Genomic DNA, 21,159 nt, shown 5'->3' on the forward strand with positions numbered 1-21,159 from the left:
TTTATGGCTTGTTTGAATTCTGATTTTAAATAAAAAATGAGAGTTGAATAAAATATTATTAGAATATTAATTGTTAATATTATTATTATTTTAAAATTTAAAAAAATTGAATTGAGATTTGAAAAAGTTAATTATTTATTATATTTTATATGAAAATTTAAAAAAGTTATAATAATAAGATGAGATAAGATAAAACACTTTCTAAATTCAATTGTGGGTCTAAAACTACAACGAATAAAAGTTCAATTACAAAGTACAGAGAGCAAATCCGTACTCTAGCACTAATTTTTATTAACATTGATAAAGATGTGCAAGGGAAATTAACATCTAGATATTCCTTAAAAAACATAACATCCAAATCACGGTATTTAAACACCAAAAGACAATCCAACTTTTGATAAGAGTGCATGAGTTCTAGTAAGTTTACAGGGAGACTTTTCTTGGTGAAATCACCAGTTGTATCATCTTTTTAACACCAGAACCTGGATTAGGTCGTACTCAAGTGATCAGCTTGAAACTTTCTTAGCAGCTGCAGAGACTGATGATAGAGATTTAGATCAATGCCATCTACATTTCTACCCACACGTGCTTGCAATATAGCCTGAAATGAAACAGCCAGCTAGATTTAACAATCTTGATATCTGTATTCTCTGTGCGTGTGAGAGAGAAACAATAAGCTTCAACTGATGTTGCCAGCATCCTACCTCATTATCATGTTGGATAAGGAGTTCACCAATGAATTGGTAGAAGGAACCGACTCGAAAGCTCAGGTCCCTTAGGTGCTGTGTGTTGATCTTCAGGTTGGCATTTCCATCAACAACTATTGCAACAGCTGTCTCAACAGAATACTCTTGTAGTCTGTTTGGGAACAAAATATAAGCCCTCCAATGACATGGGATTATTTAAACAAGCAATTAACAATGAAGCAAATAAAATATGAAAACTGCAATCATCCAGCCAAACACCAGCACAGACAATATAATGGCATAAAGCACATGGAAGAACCCTTATATGTAGGCACATGGAGATGGAAGAAACCCATAATTTGTTGGCACACAGATATTTCTCAGTCAGAAAGCAAACTGATTGGGTGGTAACGAGTTCATAACCGCTAATGCAACCATGCCAATAAATCTGTAATTGATATTTTCATATTTAAATATTTAATGATCAGAGCTGCAAATAATATTAGTGACCAGGACATCCAATGCGAAAGGAGACTTTAGAACAAGATCTATCGAGGAATAAGATCTAAAGATGATGAGCTACCTGTACTAAGGTGTTTGCGATCATAATTAAAATAATCAGGTGGACATAACAGTATGGGCTATTGGTTTATCCTAGTTAACTATATATACCACTGGATAGTTCTACAAATACCAAAGCATAATTTTAGACAACCAAAATTAAAATAGTAATGATGATGACAAAACATTCCATCCATGTAAAATAGTAATATAATATTACAAATGACAAATCCAAACCAAAATGGAAAGAAACTGTAAATTACACGAAGCAGACCATCAGTCCCCAAGAGAACCAAATAACTACTTGCAGGCTTTCAACTCTATTGCTCTGTTGCTGCCAAAAACTAGAAGTCTAGAACAAGAAGTTGTAAGAAGATTGCAAATATTACCCACCCCTCTTCTTTCATACAAGTGATAAGTGTATCAAAAAACATCAAAAAGGTTTCAACCCAATCAGATCTTGAATATTGCCCAAAGAAAGCCCATTTTGATCAAGATCCAAGCAAGAAATGCCTTGAGAGAGCCTATTTTGAAATTCCCTAGGGGAATCAATTTGCTTTAAAAAAACCCTCTTGTTCCCCCTCCAGCTAGATGCTGATTGGGAAGCAATTTTCCCCGAGATACTAGGCCCCTACAACAAAACTTTCCAGATCAGCAGTCTTTTGATATATATCCAACCTAATCCCTTGCCTGATTTACATATACTGTATAACTACGGGAGGCCAATACTTTTCATGGTCTAACAGAAGGGTCCTGGCCCAATTCTCAGGAAGCTTGAAACAGCACTTGTTAATGCAGGCAACTGCACCATCAGGCAAGAATGCAACAGATTGCACCAAAGGCAAAGCAGGATCCCACGGCATGGGCCAAGAAAACTCTAGAATAAAATGTGAGGATACCCCTGTCAAAACAGAATGAGAATCTGTGGTACACGTGTCACAATGATAGAGAATAGGTTGTTATGTATTGAGTAGTACAAATGATGTAAATAGGATGATAGAAATGAAAGAGAAGAATTTCGGAATAGTAAGAAAGCCCTTTGAGGCATTTCAGCAAACACCTTGTCTACACTGCTCTTCCTACTTTTATCATGGTATCAAGAGCTCAGTGACCTCCATCACATTTTACAGATCCAACCCAGATGGATTCTTCCATCTCTTCTGAAACTTCCACCCCAACTTCCACCTCCACAGTCAACACTTCCCTTCTCAATTCGGCTAGTCATTTTATTACTATAAAGCTTACAATTGATAATTATCTCTTGTGGAAGGCTCAGATTGTGCCTTTTCTCAAGGGAAATCGTCTGTTTCATCATGTGGACGGCTCATCTGTTGTGCCCCCTCCCATGGTTGATGACAGCCCCAACCCCGAGTACCTAAAATGGTCTCAACTTGATCAATTGATCATTTCGGCACTTAACTCTTCATTGTCCGAAATGTTCTTGCACAAGTTCTCGAGTGTAACTCTGCTCATGAAATATGGACCACGTTGCAGAACCTCTTCACGCCGAGTGGCTCCATCGAACTCACTCTTCACATGGTTCATGAGTCTACTTCCTGACCATATGAAGAGAGAGAGAGAGAGAGAGAGAGAGAGAGAGAGAGAGAGAGAGAGAGAGAGAGAGAGAGAGAGAGAGAGAGAGAGAGAGAGAGAGAGAGAGAGCTAGGCAACTGTTTAGAGCCAAATGCCCACAAGCATACCAAAACAACAACAAGCTAGCCTTAATCATACTTCTCATCCTTGGGTTGCAGTGCCACCCAGTTATGGAAGCTGGATCCCATTTTTTCCTCTTCAAATAACAGACAAAATGTCTAAATTTCAAAATCCTGGTTCTGGCCTAATCCTTTGCAATCAATGCAACCTTTTAGTTGACTCCTATAGCAACTTATATAACTTTCACCTCTATCAACATCACCACCTCATTTACCATGATGCCCCCATAATTAATACCTCTCCCATTACCATCATCATTCTTCACCACCATCCAACTATAATTATGCAATAACTATGAAGTCCACTGTCACTATGTTTGTCTCAACAAAATATCTTTGGCTACTTCTCCCAAGTCTTATCCCACCTCATGTCCACCGTCTCTATGCTTCTTACGCCAACAACTATACCATTGCCAGCATCATCAACATCATCACCACTTCCTCCAGTGCCCCTATCAACATACCTCCAAAATCTCTATCACCACTCCAGTTTATCTCCCCTTTTCTCCTATAATCACTCTGCCCAACCCCCATAACCATTGTTAAAGACCTCCTATATCGATGCACAAGTTCCCTCAACAATTATTGAAAACATCCTTCAGCAGGCTACCATCATCTCTCAATTTCAGTAAACATAAAAATAGAAGAACATCATGTTTTAAAGTTTGTAAGCCTTAAATCCTGATAGTATTCAGGATTTGGAAGCTCGACAAAGTCTCAGAAGGATAAGCTCAATAATGTTTATAATACTTCAAAAAAAAAAAAAAAACATACAAGAGGAAGGTGGATATAAGCATTCATGCGCACGACATATATAACAATTAATTAGGCTGGAAGGGCAGAGGTCTTACTTTCCAGTAACTCTAAGTGATGCCCCTTGCTTGAAGAAGGGAGAAGACAGGTATATATCTTGTAGTGACACTAATGTGCCCGATTTTATTGCAGATGATGCCATCAAGCCAACCCTTTAGTTAAAAAAGCATTTTGGATCCTCCCTGCGGGTTGATAGATATATTATAAATGATCACCATTACACACACCAAAACTTACAGGAGAGTTATAAACATCATTGTCTGAAGGCTGCTTTTGGGAAAGATACCCAATCGAGAAAAAGTTAGGTAGACATGGTAATTCCAATATCACATGTTAGAAGTTATATCATGGTTCATTCAAAACTCGGGGAGAAGCTCTGTAAAATTAAATTAAGGTTCATTTGCGGGAAAAAAAAAGCTAATATATTGTCCAGAAGATGAAACTCTTAGAAGAATCAAGCAGTTGTAGATGTGAAAGATATCTATTTTCGCAACTCCAATAAATCTAGTGGATAATTATAGAATAGAATGGCCTGCCAGAAATAATCTCTCCCGATTTGTGCACTATAAAACAAGGTACCTAATAGGAGTTCTATTTATTCTTTTCTTTCTATCTTTGTTTGTCGAAAACAAGAAAGGTTCAAAATGTCACTTTCATTCGCCCCTCAATCTCTCTCAGCAATCAAAGAAAGCTTTAGACAAAACCAGATAATTTTTTTCTCTCAGTTAAAACCAAGCCAAACAATAGTACATCCCAAACCGCATGCAAACTGTGCTCAAAACAAATCATCTCAAACGAAATGGTCCATAAGAACAATACAACAAAAAAAAAAAAAAAAAAAAAAAACAAGAAGTAGGAAACTCAGAAACAGGTGCACATAGAATTAGAAAAACCAAAGCATCATGTAGTTAGCGTGAAGTGAATACCATCTTCTGAACTTACACATCAGACAATGGCCTACTCATAAAGCGCCAATCTTTTTCTCAAACCAACCACCCAACTCAAAACAATATGAAATGCTGCAAATAGACAAGGATGCAAAATTAACAGAACCCAAAACCCAGATACTAAAATCTCAAGTACACAAAAGGACACCGCACGCCAGCTGAGGTGGACTAATTATCTTAATAAAAAAAACTCTCAATAAATAAACTGCGTTCCTCTCTCTAAACAGGTTCCCGAAACAGAAGTGTTCTTCCATGGAGTTCTTGTTCTTCGACCCTCTCTCCGATCTCTGCAATGCTGGATTTTTGCCCTATCGATTTTTTTTTTTTTTTGGGCTGACAAATAATATTGAATATGGGCTTTAGAAACACAGAGATTTATTTTTTATTTTTATTTTTATTTTTTGTGTGGGGAAGATACAAAGATGAATGTGAAAAGATCGAATCTTCAAGCCTGATAGAACCAATTCCAAAGCTGAAACTTTGCCCGGCGTGGAAAGTGGCCACTGTCGTCCAAGTAGTGTCTATCCCCCTTTTGATGAAAATTCTAAAAGAAATTTGAATGCAAGTGATCTTGAAAATGGGGGTAAAAGCTAGATCTTTAATTGCACTAAGAATCAACAAATCCAAAAGACCCAAATCGACAAAACCAAGCAAAATCAATCAACCAGAATTCACTTCGAATACTCAAGTTCTCGAAACACCGACCGGCACAGAAAAAATCCAGTTCTCCAAGCAAAACCCATGAGTATAAAAAAAATTCTTGTGCCAGCATTACCCAGACCAGCAAACTAAAAACTTGATAAAAAAATCCTTCTCATCTCTTTATTCTTCATCACGATGTCATCACAGACCAAAAAACACGATCTCGATTCTCATCAATGGGCAAAAAAATTGCAGACCAAAGAAATATCCTAACTGTTCACAAATGTTAAAGGGACAGGAGATGGGAGAAATGGAAAAGGAGGAAGGAACCTTAATGCCTGAGCTTTGTTGCGTGACCAAAGCTACGGAATTGTTTCGTTGTGGGTGAGTCTCTGGAGGAAGGAGATGGGAGGAAGGGGATAGCTCTTCAGCCGTTTGGGTGAGCGGGCAAGTGAGAAAGGAAGTCTGTTGTTTAAATGAGGGTAAAATAGACCTTTCACAAAGGGTGTGCGGGCCCACGGGGTGCGTTTTGTAACGGCACTTCTTAGTAAAATTAGTTCTTCTCAGTATTTTTTAAATAAAAATTTTGAGTTTTAACATTATTATTATTTTAAAATTTAAAAAAATTAAAAAAAATAAATTATTTATTATATTTTATATCAAGTTTTAAAAAATTTATAACAATTAGATAAAAATTTTATATTTAAAATAAAAATTTTTTATAGACAAACAGTAGCTTATTGGTTAACAATTTTTCTTTGGGGAATTCTGACCATAAATGATTCTTGGGCGCCTTATCTCTCTCTCTCTGCTGCTCTTTACTGTCCCTCGTTCCCATACTACTGAGTTGCCAACTTCAAGGTTGCCACTTTTCCATCGATGGCCATACCCCGCATCCTTAAACCTGCCATTTTAGCGTCCCCATCTTCACATTTCACTCCGTCTGTACCCTCACTTCCTATTCCATTTAAAACGCACTCTAAGTCACTCTTCTTCACCATCATTCCTTCGGGAATTCACGGCCACCATACCCCACCACCAACATTATCCAGAAGATTGTTCCTTCCTTCAGTTTCTGGAATCTGGGATGCCTTGACCGGCGGTAACAATGCACATGAAGCCGGTGTTGCCATCCGCCGCGGAATGCTGCTCTTTCGGCAGGTATGTATTATGCTTCTTCATCTTATATTGCACATACTAGTTCTGACTTCCTTTTTGTATATGATTTTGTAAGCGTTTTCGGTCTGTGTAATTTGGACATCTTGTTATTTCTCAAGGGTGATGTTCAGGGTTCTTTAGTGGAATTCGACAAGGCAATTGAGTTGGATCCTCGTCAAAAGGCATGTAGGTTATAGGGATTCTTGATATCCTGTCATTGTAATGTAAATATATTACTTCTTGAATTGGATTATATGAAACTGGTGGTGGTTTTTGTCAGATCTTTGGCAAAGGGGGCTCTCGTTATACTATCTTGATAGGTAATAAACAATAATTCTTTGCTGGTTCAGTTTCTTTTGCTTTCTGGGAAATTTTGGCAAAGACAAGCAGAGTTTTGAACTTAAGTCGTGGTATTTAGAGCAAGCAGAAAAGTCAGCTCAATTTGTTGTGATCGATTTATTTATTTATTTCCCCATGATAATAAACGAGATAAAACACAGCTCAAAATGTTGTGAGGAGACTGACGTGGGTTTCTCTTCTCCATAGGTTTGAAGAAGGGGCAGAACAATTCAGGTTAGATGTTGCACAGAATCCAAACGATACGGAGGAGTCCATATGGTGCTTTCTTTGTGAAGTTCAGCTATATGGAATTAGTGAAGCAAGGAAACGATTTCTTGAGGTAAGTTTGTCCATTGTTAAAGAAGGAACATGATCTTGGATTCAATTGAAACTTGAACATAATACCTGATTTATTCACTGATAAAAAGAAAATACGCAAATTAGGCAGTCCCCTCTAACCAACTAATGACCCAAATCTACGATAGATTCCATATTCTCAATTTTCAGTTATAATTTACAATAATACAAGCAACAGTAATATAAACTCAAAACAACATTTTGTTCCGCAAAATTTCAAACCATAAAAATTCTTAACTGTGATGCAAAACTATCAATAAAAGCAAATTCTGTGTCTATAACTGTAGCCATACATCTTAGAGCCTAGAATTCGCAATACCTCCCAGATCTCTAACTAGGAGGGGTTGAAGATTTACTTGAAAAATGCTAACTTGAACTGAACGAGATACCTCAGTAAGTAGAAATGGCAAACTCCAGTGTGAGTTTGTGCTGTTTTGGACTTACCATCTGCTATTAAAATATTTGGTTTACAGAAAATTTAACGCATGAATACAGAGTATAACCCCTGTTATAGTAGATTTTAACACGGTACACAGTTGGAAAGAGTTTTCTTTAGTGTTTTTCAATGACATGCATCTTATCAATGAGGTGAACAGGCCGTATTTATATATTGTCACAAACTCTTATTTTCACTATGAGCATTACCACCATTGATTTTTATCCTTTTATATCATCCCAAATGAACTCCCAACATCATATCACTCGTCATCAGATGCTTTCACTCATCTGACTCAGTTGTGTTGTCTCGTACATTCCCTCTCTTTGGGTCTACAAGTTCTCTTGGGTGAAAGGAAGATGCTGCTTTCCACTATGGAGCCTCTCAGTATGGGACCTGATCAGAACTAAACTTGAGGGTTGATTCATTCCTGCAAGATGCATTATATGTTTGTGTTTGCATTTATGCAGAATTGATTAAGTGGTTTGCAAGGCAACAGAGTAAAGTGGTAGTGATATTATGATTAAAGAATATACTTCAATGCCTACTTGTGCTAATTCACCACCTGTGACACAAACTTAAGCTGATATGAAGAAGTTAATTTAATTAATTAATCTATACTCTGACAACTTGGCATCCATGGATAAAGGACCTGCTATCCTAAGTAGGGGAGTTTATGATTATGTTCGTTTATTGTAGATCTCATGGTGTGAACTGTGGAAAAATCAATAAAGTTCATTTTATCAAGTAATAACTGAATGCAGGTTGGCAAAGATCCACGTCCCATCATGCGGGAAGCTTATAACATGTTTAAAAATGGTGGGGATCCTGAAAAGGTGTGATTTAATGCCTATAACTTGAAAAATCTGAGTACCCTTCTTTAATATTTACTGGGCTGTCCAATTAAGATCTGTATGGTTGTATACAATTCCAAGGAGTTCATCTGACTGATAACCATAACTTTTAATTCACAGCTTGTTGCTGAATTTTCTAATGGCCAGGAGAATGAAAAGTTTTATGCTTCTTTGTACGCTGGGCTTTATTATGAATCTGAGGTTTGTTCTCGGCTTCTAAACCTTCCTCACTAGTTTGGGCTTTGGTCTTTAATTGTATGGTGAATTATTAACATGTCCAAACACATCAGATGGAGTTCTTTCAAACTCCTTCAAAGAATTAAAATCACTAGAGGGTGACATAACCATGCTTCGTATACCAGAAGCATTACAAGTACAAAGTTGGCTGCTTCTTTTGGAAAATCAGTACTCGCAATCTCTGCGCCGATGTGCTGCAGTGGATATGTAGGGAAATTGTATAGATTGTCAATACAGCTTGTGGGTATTCCCAGTTTTCATGATTGCATTTGGGGTTATGGTTCCACTAGTTGGGTGTTCTCTCTTGTCTCTTTGCTCTATAGGGGAAACTATGAGTTTATGATAGACTTCTAATAATGAAATTGGAGATATCTGTTTTATAACTATTAAAAAAACGAAAAGAAAATTGGAGATATCGTCAGTAGCAGGAGGATGTTACCATCAAGCCCTAAGTCTTTTCTACTTGCCAACAAGATTGGTTATTCAAGTTTTTGTTTTTTTTTTTGGTTTATAAGAGATTTCAAAAAGGAAAAGCCAGATTGACCAAATAATTTCTGCTTTTCTTGCCGTTGGAATAAAATCATGGACGTCATTCTGTCAGTTGTTTTACAAGTATAAAGTAGGTAAAATCTTTGGATATTTGACCAGAGTTTAGCAATTTACGTTTGTGCAGAAAAAAGCTGATGCAGCCAAGCTTCATGTACTCGCTTCATGCCAAACTCCTTATGGACAGAGGTTTGGAGTCCAGAATATGTCAACATTTCCCAGTAATACTAATATACAGTGAGATAAATCTAATACAGCATTCCCATATCAGGTCTAATGATTATATGGCTTCACTTGCGAAGGTTCACTGCATCTGTCGAAATTGGAGCTTGAACTAAATTATTTAAGCTCATACTTGAAGTTGCTTTCTTCACTACTCTCGCTGCTCTCCCAAGTCCTAACAAATATTTAGATAATATTCATAATAAATGGTAAGGCTTTGTTGAGGTAAATCAAGTTGGGTGTTATAACTACAAAGAATCTATTTCAAGAGCATGATTTCTTTTGCCTTCCTTCTCTACTTAGATTCGGAGTACAACAAGAGAGATCTATGCAGCACTGATCACATTGAGCCAATGCAGCCGTGCCATTAGAAGCCTTTCGAGTTAATCATCATAGCAAGATCTGTTATTTTTTGTTGTTCTGTTTAATGTCAGAGTCAAGTTTATGATTGATAAAATCACAGGTATCCATGCCCAGTTGGTTGCAGCTACTTTACAACCTTGGTAGATTTTACATTTTAAAATCATGGTAGGATGGTTTAGAATGCGATTTGTTTAACAATGGTTTATTATTAGCTTTTTCATCCCATCCTTGTGTTCCTTTCTTTCTTTCCTTTTAGCGAGGACATGAACAAGTTAATGTGCAGCACAAAGTTCAAATCCCCAACGTCTCTCTTCTTTACCAACTTGCTAATTTGCTTCTAAATGCAGTATCAGCTAGAAAGGAAATGGCATCTTTCGTTTACTATGCAATAATATGATGATTATGGACAGCAACTTAGATTCGAATCTTGGGATTTATGTACAATGCAGCAAACTATTGGGAAAGAAAAAAAAAAAAAAACTGAGCAACTTTGACAGAAAATCTAAGTGTTGTGTGGCTCTCCTTATGTGCCAAATGACAATGACTTCAATCACATATTTCTGGTCAGCTTTCTTTATTTGTGGTAAAGAGTTTTGGTGAATCTTTTGGTATATTTCTGTTGTGGACGGTTTGAGTATGTTCTTAAGATCCCTTTCAGTGCCTTAGGCACTTGGGTTACTTGGTGCAATTCGAGAATCCTAAGGAGAGGATCACTACCTTGCAATTCGTGAATAAGTAGTGATTCAATCTATCTTATTTTATCACCGTGCAATTCGTGAATTGGTGGTGAATTATCTATCTATCTTATGAGTATTTCCTTTTTTTCCATTCAATTATCTATCTTTGTTCTTATGTATATTTTCTAGTTTGTTCATCTATTTTCTTTCAATTTCTTGTACGTCAAACATATACTAAGCCTTATTCTTCCTATTATTTGATTTATCAAAATATCCATATATACCAAAAATAAAATCTTCATCTTCCTTCGTTATCTAAGACCAAATCCGCTTTCTATACATTCCACCAATTGCTTTAGTCTAAGTAATTGCCTTTGTCATTCCATACACATATCTTCCACTTTCTTACCTCACAAACACATATTACGCCTACCCCATGCCAAGTCCATAGATCTCTTATTCTTCTTATGCATAAAATCCTAGCTTTCTTCTTCTATTAAGCCCTAGCTGAAATTCCTAAGCCTCCATAAGGATTTCCTAAACTTTAGCCTAGCCTCCATAATCAATTCCTACATTTTAGGAAACCATATCCACATCCCTACATTTTAGGAATCCTATTCTTACTTATTATATCAAATCCCTACATTATAGGAACCACCCTAAAATCTCTCATACCCTAAAATAAAAAATCTCTTTCTTGCCTTAGCATAAATACCTAACCCTAAATGATCTCCTACATTTTAGGAGTCCATCATCCAACATAAAATAAAAGGAAATACTCATAAGATAGAGATACTGCTCAAAACTCTTTGTGAAGAAGGAAATGATTCACTAGCTTTTGCTTCAACATAAAATAAGGGAAGACGATCACTCTTTACGACAAATATTTTTTTTGCCTTGTTCAGTGGGTTCTCGGGATATAGCACTACTCTTACAAGGATATGTAACAAACTATCTTAACAAATTAAAAAGGATCGTTACAATTCAAATTCTATTATTCAAAATTCTATTTTGACAATGCTGCATATTCGGCAACTAATTTGATAATAGTTTTTTTTTCCCCCTCAAATCCTCAGAAATCAGAATAGTCGAGTCCTCGACTTCTATTTTTCTCAAAATCGCAGTCCTCTTCTCACGGTGACGCCGCCCCTCTTCAACCCAGTAACTCGTCACCCACGCAGTAGAGTCACGAGTCTGTAACAATCATCGGTGAAGACGAAGCTAAAGACTCTTCCAGTGGAATGAGTAGTGGTAAGAAGGTTGGGATCGTAGTCGGAGTGGTAGTAGAGGCTAGGGTAGTCGTACTGGCTGGGTTGATCTACAAGAAGTGCCGAGACAACATTCAGCGAGGCCAGTATAGGTACGCGATGATGAGAGAGATTCTGTGATAAAAGGCACCGAAACCGAAATCGCGAGTAGCAGAGCTAATAAGAGGTTTCAACAATTTTTCTATAATCGTACTGCTATTGGTTTAGGAGTTTTTGCTACTCATAATTAAAGTTGCGTATTAATCTATATATCAATACTGATTTTTTCATATTTAAAATTTAAATTTATATTATTTTTAATAAAATATACTTTTTGACTAATCACATTAGATTTGTGCAAGTGCACGCTTATGTTTACAATTAAATTTTTCCATAGTTTATTGTTACCATATCATTGCTTTGGTAATTTGGTAGTTTAATCGAATACTTTGGGTAGAATTAGTTTTTAGGGTTTACTATGAATTAGCATCTTGGTTACTGGGATACTGATTCTTCATTCTTTTTTGGGTTGGATATTGGATTTTCATATGGTTGCCAATAATGTCTTTTTACTGATATTGAATCTCATAATTTTTAAAAATATATATGGAATAAAAATAAAATCTGCTCTACCTTTTGCCTTTATTTGCATTTTGCCCAGTACATACAAATTTAAAAATTTGATTTCCGTACTTATAATTTTACTCACATATTTATTGAAATAAAATTATCATTCCAGACAAATAATATTGCACACACTATTGTCTATAAAATTGTCAGAATGCCAGCATACAACAATTTAGATCCACCGAATTCTGGATTTAAGCCAATTCCAGTTTTCTATATTTCAATTTAGCCTACTCAATTGAATTAGAGCATTTTTGGTTTTGGATTTGTTTGCTGCCATGTTCTCTAGACTTCTCTGAGAAGATGGATTGGGTTCTACGTTTGGGGATTGTTGAGGACATTGACGAGGAATTGTCTTCACTTGGGATTGTTGTGCTACCATGCACGTGATCGCTTGTATGATAGCACCAATTTTTCATTTAACACAATAAGAAGTTAAATTCGATGAGATAACTAAAGATGTAATGGAGTTGGAGAACTACAAGGTAGGGGTGTAACCGGTCCGGTTTGGTCCGATTTTGTATAAAATCTAGGACCGAACCGGTAGGTACCGGTTTTGCATTTTTCAAAACCGATTACGCACCGATTTTCCTCCTAAACCGGTATTCCGGTTTTACCGGTTTCCGGTCCGGTTTGGTCCGGTTTTCCGGTTTTAATAAAATACAAATTTTTTATAAAAATTCTGTTTAAAAGAAAAAACTGATTTAAAAAATTATGTTTACCATTTACAAAAATCTGCTTTAAAAAAAAATCTGCTATGTAAAAAAATTCTGCTATCAAAAATCTGGTTTATAAAAAAAAAAAAAATCTGTTATGTAAAAAATTCTGATATAAAAAATCTGCTTTATAAAAAAAAATCTATTATATAAACAAAATTCGCTATATAAAAAACTGCTATAAAAACAAAAACTAGAATAAGAAATTTAGTGTAAAAAAAAAATCTGCTATAATCCTATATTAGACGATTAGTATTAGTATATATATATTAGTATTAGTTATAGCTATATAATATATTAGACAATATAATAGTATTAATATTAGACTATTAGTATAGCTATATGTTAGTGTTAGTTTTGATGATTTAGTATAACTATATTAGTATGAGTATTAACTATAATCTATATTAGAATATTAGTATTAGTATATATGTGATTATTTTTTATGTGATTAAAAATTATATATAATATAAAATATATTATATATAATATTAATATATAAATAGTATCGGTCCGGTCCGGTCCAAAACTAACCGAAACCGAAACTGAAACCGGACTGGTTCCGGCCGGTTTTTCATCTATGAAAACCGGTTCCGGACCGAACCGTTCCAAAACCGGCACAACCGGTCCGGTCCGGTTTGGTCCGGGCCGGTTTTCCGGTTTGCCGGTTTTTTTTAACACCCCTACTACAAGGGCAAGGAGGACGCTCCACTTCCTTCTTAAAGTTCTAAATTTATTTAGATTTGTGTGTTTATCATATTTGAGTTTGTAACACTAATATGTTTATAATGTGTGTTTTGTTTATTAAATTTGGGATGTAATTTTAATATTATTACAATATGTGTAAATTATATTTGTGTATTTATCATATTTGGTACTGTTGAAATTTTAATGTTGGTATTTTTATCGTGTGGATTATAATTTTAGACTTGTAGTTATTTTTTATAGATATTATTTTCATTTTAATATTTATATGAAATCAATCAAGTCAAACGGGTCACTAACAGTTAGTTCAACCCTACTTAAACACTTTGCATGACTTCAACATTCAATTCTTCGCATCTCCAGTTCCCTTCATTTCTCCCCCAATCTCACCTAGGGTTCCTAACAGTGCTGCTCTGCATCAACCTCGAGAGGTAAAAAAAGGTTCGCATCATCAAAAGTATGAAGAAAATCAAGAGAAAGGGCAAGGTTCAACTATCTTTCTTTCTAGGTTCCCCAATCAACCGTTTAGTTTTTTTAGTTGCCTTTTGGGCGACCTTTTCACACAACCTTCTCTCTCACGTGCAGGTCTCGAGCATAGGAGATGGATCTTCGTCTTCCATACCGTTGATGCCCAAAAAGGTGTGGCAATAGGTGTGGATAAATTGGATGAAGGTGACGAGCTTGAGTGCGACCCCTCGACCTATAATTCCCTTCACGCCTTCCATATTGGTTGGCCCTGTCTTAGGTACCGCTAATTCTCTATGTTGTTTCTTCCATTCAATGGTGACCCAATTCGTGTAAGCCATATGTCATGATTTCCTTATATCTCTTTCTAGTTCCTAATTTGTAACTAGTTGTTCACTTTTGTATGCTTTCTGTATATTTGGGTTATGCCATTTACTTGATTCAATAAAATTTTATTCTTACTTACCAAAAATAAACAATAAAAAGATTCTCGGTGCCTTTTCTATAAGAAAGCATTTGAACTATTCTCGAACACAATTTCATTTTTAGGATTATTTAAATTTCCTCTCCAATGGATAGAAAGGTTCTCTTAGGTTTGTTGGGTAGGGAAGTTTTAAGCACCACCCAACCCAAGTTTATTTATTCTTTATGGAAGTCCCGCTTATTGTTAGAATTTTAAATTTTTGACAGCTTTGATATAGTACGTGATACACTGGGTTTGGTCCGAACGGAGTTCCCACAAACAATGTATTTTGTTGCGAGTACTCAGGTGAGGTTTATTTCATTGCCTTTTATGTATGGTTATGTAAGCATATATTCAGTTTAATTTTCTTCATGCATAAAGTCGTCATTGATCTCTACAAATTGCAGTTGCATATTAAAAAATGTTTCCCTAATAGATGTAAGGATTATGTTACTCCAGTGTGCAATATAGATTTTCCAAAGATTACCATAGTATCAAAATGTAGTTTCTGTATATAACTTAGGCAACACCTTTTGCTTGCAAAGTAAGAAAAATCACAATACAGATGTCTTAATATTAGGAAGCGGAATATTTAGTTTTTTATTACCTCCTTTTTATAGCCCTGTGTCATTTTCTCATCACATTTTGTACATTGTATCTCGACATCATGGTTCTTCTGCAGGTAGAGAAAGCTTCCTTGAACTTTATTGGAATATTTAAAATGTCCAACATAACAGGGAAAAGACGTGACCTAGTGTCTTCTGAACTTGCAGCTGGTAACTTTAAAGGTGGATGGGTTTTGTTGAGAAAGTTAGTTCGTGGTGGACCTCATATCAGCTCATGGGCACTCCTAACTTTGTTTTAGCTGGGAAACTTAAAATTTTGAAGAATGATCTCAGAAAATGGAATTTGAAAGTCTTTGAGCACATCAATGACCAGCGGGACAAACTTTTTAAGGAGCTGCAGCAACTTGATGATAAAGAGGTGAAACGGGCATTATCAACTGATGATAGGGTAAGAAAAATGACTATAGTCGCTGTGCTAGAAAAAATCACTCTTATGGAGGAGATCCCGTGGAGGCAATTCCATTATATTTATATATAAATTAATATTAATTCAATTATATTTTATATTTATATAATTTAATTTATATATATTCTATTTAATATTAATATTTAAATATTAATATTAAATTATATATTATATATATAATTTAATATATAATTATGTATAATTTATATAATTATAATTATGTATAATCAAAGGGCTAAGCAATGAGGACAATGGGTAGGTTTTTGACAGAGAAGTACCTTGGGAGGCCCAAGGTAGATGGGCTTGTTTTTTATTTCATTGACCACACAAGCGCATCTAAGTTGGAGAGGCCTTTCGAAGAAGGCTAGGTGCTTGGCGTGCTAAAAGGTATGAATAAAGATAAAGATCCTAGACCAGATGGCTTTCCAATGGCTTTTCTTCACTTCTGTTTGGACATTGTTAAGAAGGATCTAACGAGGGTTTTTATTGAATTTCACTTTTTTATGAAATTTGAGAAGAGCCTTAATGTCTCTTTCATTGCTCTTATTTCCAAGAGGGCGAGGTAAGTGGAAGTGAATGATTTCCATCCCATAAGCTTGGTATGTGAGATTTATAAGATCATCTCTAAAGTTTTAGCGAAACAGTTGAACGAGGTCATAGGGAAGATCATCTTGAAGTCCAAAAATGCTTTCGAGAAAAGAAGGCAAATACTAGATTCGGTTTTCATTGCCAACGAATGCTTGGAGAGCAGAATCAGAGTCGGCATTTTAGGTATTTTGTGTAAATTGGATATGGAAAAGACATTTGACCATGTGAACTGTGATTTCTTGTTGTATATCCTTGGTAGGTATGGCTTCTGGAAAAAATGGTATTAGTAGATAAAGCATTGTATTATAATCGTCAGATTCTCTGTCTTGGTCAATGACACTCTTGAAGGTTTCTTCAATAGCTCTCAGGGATTGAGATAAGGATCCACAATCCCCACTTTTATTTATCCTAGTCATAAATGTGCTGAGCAGAATATTGGAAGGGGTGGTGGATAGGGGTTTTATTGGTGGGTGGTTCTATGCATGGAAGCTTGACAGTCTCCCATCTTCTTTTCACTGATGATACGTTGAACTTTTGTGACCTGGATCTGGGTCAGATTCGCTTCCTAAGAGTACTTTTATTTTGCTTTGAAGCTGTATCTAGCCTTAAGGTAAATTTATCTAAGTCGGAAGTAATTCCTGTTAGGTTGGTCAATAACTTAAATGAGGTGGCTGCCATCTTGGGATGCAAAGTTTCATCCTTACCTATGAAGTACCTTGGACTCCCCTTGGGGGCCCCTCACAAATCTAAGGTAATGTGGGAATGAATTGTTGAGAAAATTGAAAGCAAACTGGCGGATTGGAAGAGAATCACATTGATTAAGAGTACACTATCTAATCTCCCAATGTACTTCCTTTCTTTATTTCCTGTGCCTGCAGGGTTGACGAATAGATTGGAGAAGATTTTTTGTGATTTCTTATGAGGAGGGCTAAAGGATGCAAAGAAATTTCATTTGATTAAATGAGATAAAGTATGCACCCCGTTGTCTTGCAGTGGGTTGAGCTTAAGAAAATTGAGAACCTTTAACAAGGTACTTCTTGGGAAATGGCTATGACGTTATCATCATGAAAGAGATGCTCTTTGGAAGAATATTTTAGATGTTGAATATATGAGCGTCTAGGGAGGTTGGTGCTCTAAGGAAGTACGAGGGGCTTATGGAGTGAGAGTTTGGAAATTGATCAAGAATGGTTGGGATGATTTTCTCGGTAATTGCAGGTTTTTGTTGGGAAAGGGCACGTGAATCAGGTTTTGGCATGATATATGATGTGGGGATGTTGCTTTGAAAAATGATTTCCTCTCTCTTTATAGGATTGCGTCTGATCAGGGCTCCTCAGTGGTTAATAATATGTGCAATATTGCTTATTCCATTCATTGGTCTGTGATATTCATTAGAGCTGCCTAGGATTGGGAGGTGGGAGATATCACTTATTTCTACAGTGTGTTATATGCACTGCTGCAAAGGGCAGGAGGGGAGGACAACTTACTCTGGACATGCACCGGGAACAAGAAATTTTTAGTTCATTCATACTACAAAGCCTTGGTGACTCAGTCCTCTAATGCTTTCCCTTATAAGAGCATTTGGAGGAGCAATGCCCCACTCAAGGTTGCTTTCTTTGGTTGGTTGGCTTCTCATGGCAAAATACTGACTATAAACAAGTTAAGAAAGCATGGGCTCTACATTATGGATTGGTGCTTCATGTGCAAACACAACAGTGAATCAACGGACCACATTCTTCTTCATTGCGAAGTAGTTAAGGTATTGTGAGATGAAATCTTGTCGACACTTGGTATTGCATGGGCTATGCCTACGAGGGTGATAGATTTATTGTCTTGTTGGCAAAGGATTAGAGGCAATCATCAGATCATAGCTGTATGGAAAATGATACCTCTATGTTTAATGTGGTATATATGGAATGAAAGAAATAGCCGCTATTTTGAGAATAGGGAATGCTTTTCGGATGGTTTTAGGGCATTTTTCTCTCATACTATATTGCTTTGGGCTTCTTCAATTGTATTGAATGGAAATATTCTTAATAACTTTTATGCTACTTTTTGTAGCACGTAGCTTGTAATTAGGCTTTTTCTTATATACTTTCTGTGTACATAGGTTTTGCCTTTTTATGTGAATCAATAAAACCTCTTTTACCTATTAAAAAAAAAGGATAGATCCCAATAAAAAAAAAAAAATTATTGTTATTTTTGCTTAATGATTAAGGAAGTGTTTTTTTAATGATGTTGTGAATTTTTTTAAATATTTAAAGATATGAATAAAAATGAATAAAATAAATAAATAAAAAATGCCAATTGGTCTTTTTGGGAGCCATTCTCTTGCTGCGTAGCATGGCTCTTATGTCAATTTAGGCCTTCTGCATATGAGATCAAATGAGATAAAATGAATTGAGTTAAGATAAAAGTTAAAATTTGATTAAAATATTATTATAATATATATTTTTAATATTAATTTTGTTTTGTAATTTAAAAAAGTTGAATTGTTTATTTTATTCTATGTGAAAATTTAAAAAAATTGTAATAATTAAATAAAATAAGATGAAAAATTTTGTTAAAAAAAATTGAGGATTTGTTTACAGCTGTCTAATGTCTATAGAATCGGATTTACAGGAAGAAAAAAAATCTATTCATCATCTTAATTCTTATCATCCTATGATGTGACATTAAATAATAAGTTTATAAATGAAATATAATAAATAATCTCCAATCATTTAATGCCAAATCATAAGATAATGGGAGGATGATAAGAATTAAGATGATGAGTAGCATTACTCTTACAAGAAACTATAAACAAGGAAATGAGATATGTGATACCCCCTTTTTACGTGTATTTTCACTGAAGGGTTGTTTTTAATTTGAATAATATATTGGTTTATTTATTTTAAATTAATGTGTTTTAATTGGTTTTTAATTTATTTGAGGTGGTGTTTAATTTATTTTAGTCGTTTTACGGTTTTTAATATCGTTTTCGGCGGATCTGTTTTTGGTTTCCGGAGTGAGGATTAGACCTCATTTATTTTCTTTTCTCTTTTTATTTTTCCCTTTTCCTTTTTCTTTTTCTTCTTTTCTTCTTTTCTTCTTTTTTTTCTTCCTCTTTCCTTCCCGGTTTCTCTCTCCCCGCGCAGCACTCCTCTCTTTTCTCCTTCCCGTTGCCTCCACTTTGACCGGCCAGTTCTCCGCCGTCCGGCCACCGTTTAGTGCACCTCCACCACCATTATCTTCCCCTTCCACCAGAGATCACCCCCACCAATTTTCAGAGCCATCGGACCAGCCGTTAGCATTCGAGAGCCGCCGGAAGTCGCTGCACCTGCTCTGTTTTTGCCCCTGTCGCCGGTTGCTTTCGCAGCCCAGAACCGCCGCTCGCCGGCGGCGTGACCGACACCACCCACCCAGTTTTCTTCCCCTCTCACCGGTAAACATCCCCACCAAGTTTCACCTCCATCCGAGCCACCGTTAGCCGCCACGAGCTCCTCCAAGCCATACAGTTTTTCACCGTTTCCGGCGCCGTCGCACCACCTCCGGCCACCATCTTTTCACAGCTTCTTCCCCTACCTCTTGCCGACCTAAACCACCCATTTCCGGCCTCGATCCGTTGCCGGAGCAGCTCCCACGAGCTCAACTCCGTTCAGCCCCTTTTTGGCCTTCGACCGCCATTTCCACCACCACCTACGGCCAAAACTCATTTCCCTTAGCTTCATAAATATCTCAAGGCCATTCCCTATCAATCCCGAGCCTTGGTTTGTCCCCGTTCGAAAATGGGTAATTTATTACCCACGACAACAGTGGTACTCTGCGGTGTGGCACTGGAGCCAGGGTGTGCGGATGACCCCTAGGGGAGGTCATGGTGCATACGGATAAAATGGATTTTGGTTTGAGTCGGATAAAGGCCAAATGTGACTTTTGGCGTGTTTTTCGGAAAGGATGTGTTTTTGGGCCAAATGGAGTTTTTTGGCGTGTGTGGAAAATTATGTTTTATGGGCTTTGTGCATTGGGCATGTTTCATGCATATTGTTTGAGTTCTATGTGTTTTTATCTAGTAGTGTTTGGGTTTTACTTACCTGCGGTGCCATTTTTGGTTCCGTAGCTTTTGGTGCAGAGTTGGAGGACGAAGAGGAGGAGGCTGAGCCCGAGGATGCGGCTCCGCCGGGTTGCTGATGCTATGCTTTATATTTGGTTTAAAACTGTATTTGCGTTTTGTAATATTTTATTTATGTATGTTTAAACAGCTTGTATTATGTTGAGAAAAAATTATGGTACTTAGTTATGACTTTCGTTATCCGCTGCGTGTTCTTTCGTGCACATTTGTTGCTTTTGCACACACTTGGCACCCGTCGATCGGATGGTGACCCGGGTTGTCACCATCCGGACGTCTCGATTTCCTCGTGTTCGGGCGTGGAGATTTGGGGGCGTCACAGGTGGTATCAGAGCGGTTTGGCTTTGGGTAAAACCATATGTCCCATAGGTGGAGTACCAGAAAGTTTTAAAAGCTGGTGCTAAAATTATTTTAATTTATTTAAGTTGAATTGTTTTTCTTTAACTTGATTCGATTTTATTTGATTTGAATTTATTTTATTTAATTCCATTTGATTTGGTTTGGTTTGATTTTATTTTATTTGAATTGCAAGTATGTTGTTTATTTGTTTTATTTATTTTGTTTTAAGTTGTTTTGTTTTGTTTTGTCCGGAGTTAAAGTGGGGTTGAGGATTGTGCTATGGCAGGAGGACAGTACTATTGAGAATGTCGTTGATAGGAAAAAA

General features: G+C 36.3%; 2 protein-coding genes across 6 annotated transcripts; one reads left to right on the top strand and one right to left on the bottom strand.

The window, feature by feature from the left end:
- Positions 1-258: 258 nt before the first annotated feature.
- Positions 259-5,847, bottom strand: LOC122319184 (CST complex subunit TEN1). Of its 3 annotated transcripts, none has more exons than XM_043137134.1 (5): positions 5,692-5,838; positions 4,715-4,791; positions 3,811-3,954; positions 705-858; positions 259-601 (listed from the first exon to the last, which is right to left on the bottom strand). In XM_043137134.1, exons 3-5 carry the CDS (start codon positions 3,912-3,914, stop codon positions 488-490), a joined length of 372 nt encoding a protein of 123 aa, XP_042993068.1. In that variant the 5' UTR covers positions 3,915-3,954; positions 4,715-4,791; positions 5,692-5,838; the 3' UTR covers positions 259-487. The 3 variants fall into 3 exon arrangements, with proteins under 3 accessions (XP_042993068.1, XP_042993069.1, XP_042993067.1); XM_043137135.1 differs by having other exon boundaries at positions 4,699-4,791; XM_043137133.1 differs by lacking the exon at positions 4,715-4,791 and having other exon boundaries at positions 5,692-5,847.
- Positions 5,848-6,115: 268 nt separating this feature from the next.
- On the top strand, positions 6,116-10,098 carry LOC122317861. Of its 3 annotated transcripts, XM_043134904.1 has the most exons (9): positions 6,116-6,522; positions 6,639-6,705; positions 6,800-6,839; positions 7,066-7,198; positions 8,416-8,487; positions 8,626-8,706; positions 9,416-9,477; positions 9,560-9,719; positions 9,814-10,098. In XM_043134904.1, exons 1-8 carry the CDS (start codon positions 6,241-6,243, stop codon positions 9,624-9,626), a joined length of 804 nt encoding a protein of 267 aa, XP_042990838.1. In that variant the 5' UTR covers positions 6,116-6,240; the 3' UTR covers positions 9,627-9,719; positions 9,814-10,098. The 3 variants fall into 3 exon arrangements, with proteins under 3 accessions (XP_042990838.1, XP_042990839.1, XP_042990840.1); XM_043134905.1 differs by lacking the exon at positions 8,416-8,487; XM_043134906.1 differs by lacking the exons at positions 8,416-8,487; positions 8,626-8,706.
- The last annotated feature ends 11,061 nt before the right edge of the window (positions 10,099-21,159 follow it).

The sequence above is a fragment of the Carya illinoinensis genome, chromosome 8 (genome assembly GCF_018687715.1).
Source record: "Carya illinoinensis cultivar Pawnee chromosome 8, C.illinoinensisPawnee_v1, whole genome shotgun sequence".
Lineage (NCBI taxonomy): Eukaryota > Viridiplantae > Streptophyta > Magnoliopsida > Fagales > Juglandaceae > Carya > Carya illinoinensis.